This window comes from Pelmatolapia mariae, linkage group LG22 (assembly GCF_036321145.2).
Source record: "Pelmatolapia mariae isolate MD_Pm_ZW linkage group LG22, Pm_UMD_F_2, whole genome shotgun sequence".
Classification (NCBI taxonomy): Eukaryota; Metazoa; Chordata; class Actinopteri; order Cichliformes; family Cichlidae; genus Pelmatolapia; species Pelmatolapia mariae.
The window spans coordinates 29557833-29565909 of NC_086245.2; the positions used below are offsets into that span (position 1 = coordinate 29557833).

Sequence of the window (8077 nt, forward strand, 5' to 3'; positions counted from 1 at the left end):
TAACGTATCATCGGACAAGATACTGAATTGCTCCTGATGCATTCATTAGGAAAAGTGCATCTGTGAAAGAGGCATTTTGAATAAAGTGATTTCACTGCTCAAATAGAGTACTATATAAGAACCAGTCCAATTACCTCTCTCTGTTGGCATACCTCTCAATCAAAATGTCCACCATCATAACTTTAAGTCTCACCAGTATCAGAATGGAAGAATTACAACAACAAAATCACTCAGTACACTTGTTATAAAGCAGAAAACTCCTTAAGTTGGACATGGTGACATGGCCATTTGAAGGGATTGACTCACTTTTGGAGCCTGCCTCGAGAGGACTATGAAAGAACTACAGTTTTTTTTTTTGTTTTTTTTTTGTTTTTTCATTTATCATTGGTTTCATTTTTTCAGCCCTAGAGGCTGCCACTTGGACCAAACACATTTTTTTTTTACCAACCATCCAATCCCATTTGATAGATAACTGTGCCTGTGCTCTGATTTGACAGACCGGTGATTCAGTGTGGGCTCCAGGCACTTGTAGAGTTATTGCTGCTGGGCCATGAGCCTTTAAATACATAAAAAGTTTCCTTCTCAGTTTTTTTTTTATTAAATATGAAATCACATCAACTATTCTGAAGTTTTAGAAAGGCTTTGATTTACAGTAGTAGAAGACTGCTGTGATTCACATTTCTCTGTACAGTGATGTCTTTATCATGTGTGGTCATGCTCCTCGACAATGACCACACAACACTGTGGTCATGCCACACGTCATGTTTCGTGCAGTTGTCTCCACATGCTTTTACGCCACCTTAGAATACAGCCAAATCTTGTGCGGTGCAGTCAAGGCATCTTAATGCTCCAAAGTCAGTATTTGAATGTCATGGACAACAACATTAGCCATTCCATTGAGCCCTATTTACGGTGTCTTTGTAGCTGAGGCAAGTGAGCGCAGGCAGGGCTATGTATAGGCTTACTGTGAAGTGGATGAAGTAGGCTGACGACTCAGGGCAGATGCACACGATGAGTGATGGTGTCAGTCTGAGAAACCGTCTGTCGCCTTGTGTGAGAGGGCTAAAGAGTTGACCAGCATGTTGGGTGAGTGAGAGGCTGCAGGCACCATGCAGTGTTGGAGAAAGCCATCTGTCATGCAACCGACAGCCAGCGTTCAAACTCCCGTATCAGATACAGGCTTACTCTCACAATGTGCTCACAGTTTTTGTCTAAGAGTTAGTGGTCGAGCAGACAATCTTTAAGAATGAATTTCTCACATATTTTACCATTTTATCTTAGTGAAAGTATCATGTTCATGTGGCCTATTTGTGTAATTATTTGGAAAAAGAAAAGTTTTGAGTCTTTCTGTGAGAAACCAGCTGACCTGAACAACATAGCTTGGTTTAAGCCACATTACTTAAGAGTAGCGTGTACGGTACTTAAGAGTTCTTTAACATGACATCACAACATCGCAAAACTATCGTCACACAACTTAGTATGACATTGAATTCTTTTAATATTTGACTAGTGATTCCATACAAGCAGTTTTTATGTTCCAGTGAGCATCTATAAGTCCTGAAAAAGGCCACACCATGAACAAGCTGCCGTCCTATTGCAGTGCTAAGACATAGAAATATATAACCATTCACACTCATGTTTTCCAGTGAGCATTGAAAATGAAGTTATGGTTCTTTCCTTATTTATTTAGGTTAAAGATTCAAAATAACTGGCTGGATTTATTCAAGGTGAGACTTACTACTAGAAAGACTTTCACTAAAACCTGTCACGGCGGGGTGCGCCGGTGTGTTTTTTGAAACAGGACCCAAAAGCAGATGTGGACGAGGAGTTGCAGGTTTAAACAGAAAGCGATCCTTTATTTGGATGATAGCAGGGGTTAAACATGGAAACCTAAGCAAACTAAAAATCACTAAGAAACAAATACTATGAACTACTATGACTAAGACTATAAGAATGACTATGACTAAGACAATGGTGGGGATAACAGACGACCTGACAACGACATTCAGAAAACAGAGGACTTAAATACACACATGAGGTGATCAGGGGAAGTGGAGACACATGAGAACACAGCTGACTCGAATGAAACATAATGACAACCCAGGGGAGAGTAACACTAACTACAATGAACAAAGAACACCAGACTCTTACAAAATAAAACAGGAAACACGGAGACATAGACATGGAGATAAAACATGACATGAACTTAACACAACCACATAGACATGAAACAGACGCAGGAACCAGGGAGACTGTACAAGGGGAGATGACAGAAATAACTAAGAAATAAGGTCTGAACAGCAACCTAGAAATTAACTAGATTGAAAATGAATACATAAAACTCAAACACTGGGTCACACAACCCAGTACCGTGACAAAACCTTTAAGATTGTATTGTGTATGTTCGTTGTTCCACAGTAACATTTACTTCCATGCACTAATTTAATAAAATCTTTTCTCCAAATCCCATTTGTATGGAAGAGGATTAGGGCCGCGGGAAAAAAAGTGGGCATGTCGTTTTTTCTTCTTTTCCAGAATTCTGAGATTAAAGTCGGAATTCTGACTTTTTTCTCAGAATTTTGGAAAAGAAAAAAAAAAGACGTGCCCACTTTTTTTTTTCTGGTGGTCCTAATCATCCTCCGTACATTTGAGAGGAGACCTGTTGTGCAGAAATTATGTCGACCAGATCAGGTGGACATCAGTAACCACTGTTACATGTCAGGCCAATCCCAAAGATTCACAGATTTGTGACATCTTCCCGTCTGTGAGAGCTCACAGCTGTCCTACTGTTATCATGACAATATTAGAGTTCTCTGGCACTTTATGCATGTTTTCTGTTGAATTACCCACATTTCAGTTTAGATTCACTTATAGAATATCCCAGGCTCTCTTCAACATCAGCTCCTCATCTTTTGAAGCTAGGAGGTTCACATGAGCTCTCTGTATATTTCTCATGACTTCCTTGAAAAGCTCATCTTTTTGCCCGAGCTTTTCCTGGTGCAGACTCGTCTCTATCCATTCTCAAAGATGGCAATCTCCTCCATGATGTCGAGACTTGTTCAGAGACTTTTTTTGATGACAGAACAGAGGGCATCTCAGTCCTTGAATAACTGAGTTTTTAGTCAGATGATTGGTGGAAAATAACTCAAAAGTATGAAGGAACAAATCATGTGTGTTGTCCTTATGTTTATTCCAGTTTTCTGGTCCCTGCCCTGCTTTTTCGAGACAAGACTATATACAGACCAAAGACAGTATAAAAGATGGATCATGTTTTACAATCCAAACAAATGGTGAATCAGATTGTGAACCTGAATGCTCTCTAGCTAACAACTTGTGATTAGCATACTGGGGATAATTCACTTCAGTTCAATTAAATTTTATTTATTTAGCACCAAATCACAACAACAGTTGTCTCAGTGTGCTTTACATTGTAAGATAAAGATCCTACAATATTACAAAGAAAACAGAGAAAACCAGAATAATCTCCATGATGCCCCATCAGCAAGCATTTTGGAGACAGCGGGAAGGGAAATCTCCCTTTCAGAAATTAATTATTTAATCAATATGACCTGAAACCAGCAACTAGGGCTATAAAATCACTAGCAGTGTTTACAGGGGTCACAGATTCAGAGAGCTGAGAGTCGTTTTCAGTCCATCTGTGAGCCACACTGGTTTCAAAACACCTCAATGGCATCTGCCACTGAACCTGAGTAACAAAGACAGCTACTTCTTGTACCATAAAACTTCTTACTGTTCCAGGGTGTCACTCTTGAGGGCCGCCCTTCAGTAGAGTCTGCGAAATTAGTTCTTGTCATTGTTGACTTGTGTAGTGTTGTACTTAGACTGCCCTCAGAGGTCAAACACACTGCAGCTTAAGAAAACACTGGCAAATAGAAAAATGGTGCAAAAGCAAACAGAACACAATGGATGTTCAATAAAACATAAGAGAAATAGCAATAAAACGTAATAGCTGTGGAAGTGAAAGAAACCAAAACATGCAAAAGATCGCACTGAAACAAGGACTCCAGTTCTTTACTAGAAAGGTTAACTTCTTAATATAATAACATGTTGTTTTTGCTTTGTTTTTTCTTATTAGCGGGGTTCACAAGAGACAGCACTGCATATGCAGATTTAAATGAGTGCAAAAACACTGCAAACAGTTATATCAGCCCTGGAGCAGATTTTGTTGCAGGTTTGGTTTGAAAAGTTTTACTTTTCTTGTTTAGTGGCTTTTATTGTTTATTCCTGGGCAGAGGTCACAGTTGGCATAGACTATAACCCTGAAAAAGCTTTTGAAGCTTTTCCTTTGGTGTTTATAAGATGGTGACTCCAAGCAGCAGATTTTCACTGCAGTAAATCTTCCAGTAACTGTTTTTTCTGACCACTTGGGGGCAGTGGAAAGAAGTTTTGGATCCACAGTCTCCTTTTTATTTCTAGAGCAAACATAGCACTTAGTTATCAAAGATAATTTAATGAATAAAGCAGACAGTATATAATGGCAGTAATGACAGTGAGATCACGGGTTCCTACTTTGGGCTGAGTTACATCTCTAATGTTACCTGCCTGGCTCGTTTCCAAAAGCCACATTAAAGCACTTCCAGGGTGGAGGAGTGTGATCAAACAACAACAAAAAACTCAGCTGGCATTCAGAAACTCCTGTAGCTGCCTATAGGTCAAATTAATTCTGCTTAGAAAAGCAGAATTGCTTTAACAAATCAGAAAGAATGATAGTTTAACAAAACAAATGTGCTCTCCACCTATCTATACATCTGATCATAAATCAGGTTTTTTTCATTGCATTTTCTGTGTTTGGGCCACAAGAAAGTCTTGAGCTGGGTCTTTGTGCCAACAGCATGTACAATACACATCTGAGATTTCATAAGGAGCTATTTTCACACTGGAGACATTTGAGTTAATAAAAAATAAATAAAAAAGCACTGCCGAAGAGTAATCACTATGTTGTACATTCCTGCTTAAAATACTAGAAATCAGGTTTCCAGTTGGAGTACATTCCGGTCTATATCAGTCCTCTGCATGTGTGTGTTTTATGATGACATCATCCTATTTTATTAGAGCTAGAGACATTCCAGAGGGACTGCATTGTTATGCTTTGCGATCACGGCTTTTTTCCTCATTAATCTGCAGTTAGCAGCACTTGGCTTCAGACTATCAAGTGTCTGTTCTCTGCTTCCACCTTCAGCCGACTGTCGGTTCAGAGTGCAGCTTGCAGATTGCTTACTGCTATCCTCCTCGTGGCTCTTCCTGGCACTTCCATTCTCCCAGGAGGCCGCAGGTGCAGGCGGCTGTTTGATGCCTTTCCCAACATGTGGCTGTCCTCGAAGAAGCCTCTCTCCCCGCTGCCCTTTGCCTTGGACACCTTGGACCAGCTTGCGCTCATCTGCTGATAATCCTAGTGTTGACGTGTTTGAATTGCACTGATCCTCTTCTAGGCATTGTGCTCTAGTCAGCCTCAGCCGCCTCCAACCTGTCTCCTCCTGGAAGTTGCCAGGGCTGTGGCACGCCGCCTCTCTGCCACATGCAGCCTGAGCTTTAATTTGAGGGAAAAATGAGGGAGGGGTAGGTTTGCTGCACAGAGGAGCTGGGGTACCTCGACACACCACATCCTCCAGATGCTTGTGTCCATTCTGCTCTATGGGGTTGGCGCGCGTCAGCTGTTGTCTTGCTGATTGATTTTGCTGCTGGGCTTTGACTGGTGCAATGGAAGCTGAAGGAAATGCCTCTGCTTTTACCAGTCTTTGCCTCATGCATGATTTTACCTTCCTCGTATGGGTCACATCCAGCTTACAAGAGGCTGGGTTGGGTTCTTGGTGGATAAACTTAAGCTTTTCCTTCTGAGCCTCCTTCACCTTCTCTGGCAGCTCCAGCGGGGCAAGTTTCAGGGGTCGTCTGAGGGGTTGAATCTCAGTCTGGTTTTCTACATCAGGCTTCGGAGACTTGAGAGCTAACAAGTCCAGCTGTGGCAAGCCTTCCTCGGTAGGCAAGGAGGTCAGAAGGTGACCCGCTGCCTCCCTTTCGTGGCCAGGTGTCTTGGAGTCGCGGCCCTTTTTAGCAGCTGGTCTCAAGTTTTGACCATTCCGATGCAACGTGGTATTTTTAGCTTGAATAGTCAACATTTCTTCTTGCTGCAAAACACCATGAACAAAAGACACGTTATTGACTCAGATGAGTCATACAATAAAAAATAATGTGACTTTTACCAGTTATAATTTTGAAAAACAACTTTTTAAAAAGACGTTTGGTATGTGGCTGAAACACGTTCTAACTCCAACCGGGTCTCTGATGTCTCGGTGGATGTTAGGATGCTCATTAATGTTAATATGGGCAGTAACTGGGAGAGCCAGGTATCTCTGTAGCTCTTAAAAGCTCATTAGGATAGCTGTTTCGAGGAACTGTTAGACTCAATCCATTCTGGAAAATAACTGAACACCTGGATTCGGATCCATTTATTAACGACTGATTAATATTTACAACTGCCAAGTTGAACATCTATAATAAACTGAGGAACTATTTGCTTACTTACAGCATTGGCTGTTTTAAATTTAGAAAGTCATCAATACAGATCCCTACTTTGCAGTGAGCGTTGGCTGTGGTCATAAATTCACTTAATGGTGCTGTCACTGTGATCAGCATGGAAATGTAATGAAATGTTAACACATTTGTTTTTCAAATGCTGCACAGTGTCCTTTAGAATAGTGGTCACAAGCCTGAAGGCTGGGAGAACAACAAATGGCCGTGAGATGAATATTCAGATGGAAAATCAGAAAGTTTGTGATACACGGAATGATTCCGTCTTTAGATCTATCCAGTTTTTTATATCCAGTTTTACTGTGTACAGTGAGTCTTATTAAAATATTTTTTAAAAAACACATGAAGGGAAAATTGCTCTTTATATGACAGAACCTCAATCCAACCTAAAAATATCTCAAATAATAAATTTCAAATACCAGTTCTGTCAGAAGAACTGTTGATGACTTTACTTTGATTATATCTGCACATATAACTAAATTAAATAAATGCAACAGGCAAATGTGTCTCTCAACACATCCAGTAACATAAATATTGTTTTCACTCTTAACTTTAAAAGTTCCTCATTCCTAAGCTAAGGCTGTTTAAAAGTCTATTACACTCACATCACACTCTGTCCTTATGCTGCTGGGTTATTACTGCACACCAAAAATAAATAAGCTAGTACAGTTCACACGTCTTAGCTCGGGATTTTTTTTTTTAATTTATTAATGAATTAAAGAAACATAGAATGAGAAGCAACAGATTATACTGGAAATAAACTATATTGATTTTTTCAGCGCGTGGTCGACAAACTACACTCAAAAGAAAAAAAGGTTTACTTTAACTAATTCAATGACATATAATTTTCCATGTAAAATGTTAAATTTAATGAAATCTGATCAAATGAAACTTAGTTGATTGGTCTACTTTCAGTTTTTGCCAATCACATTATTTGAATAAATAAACTTTTGGTTTTTTGGAAGTTTTTTTTCCTTTAAGTTGTTTCATCTGGAAAGTTACTGTAAAGCCATTGCTTATTATTTATACATTATTAGAAGATGATCTAAGACATAACTGTAAAACATGACTACATCTGCACATGCACGTTGACTTCCTCCTAGATAACAAGTCACTGATGAGGATCAGTGTAAGGATACTCACAGGTTTAGCAAACATCTCTTGCTTGAACTTTTGTTGAATCATATCTCGCAGAGAGGAGCGTTCTTGTTGTTGCCCCTGCTTTGTTGGACCGTGCCACCCGAGTGAAGGCAGTGCCACTATAGTTGCAATGGATTTTAGCAGCCTTAATGTCATTACACAGATTAGGGTCACAATGAGGCACAGTGATCTCTGCTGATCTCCAGCTTAGCAGCCAGTGTCCACACTCACTCTGAGTTCTTGTTGTTTGTTTTCATTCCCCTCAGCAGGATTTTACGTTAATAAAAAATGAGTAGCACCTTGCTGATCAAATTATGACTGAAAAGTAGCAGTAATTTTCATTTTTCACTGACCACCAGATGGTGCCAGAGACAACCTTTGAAGAGTATTG

The 8077-nt window shown here is 39.9% G+C and overlaps 1 protein-coding gene across 1 annotated transcript; it reads right to left on the bottom strand.

Annotated features, from left to right (window-relative positions):
- Positions 1-4455: 4455 nt before the first annotated feature.
- On the bottom strand, positions 4456-7804 carry LOC135933242 (uncharacterized). The gene is made up of 2 exons (XM_065471288.1): positions 7690-7804; positions 4456-6143 (listed from the first exon to the last, which is right to left on the bottom strand). The coding sequence occupies exons 1-2, from the start codon at positions 7729-7731 to the stop codon at positions 5076-5078; spliced, it is 1110 nt and encodes a 369-aa protein (XP_065327360.1). The 5' UTR covers positions 7732-7804; the 3' UTR covers positions 4456-5075.
- Between the last annotated feature and the right edge of the window lie 273 nt (positions 7805-8077).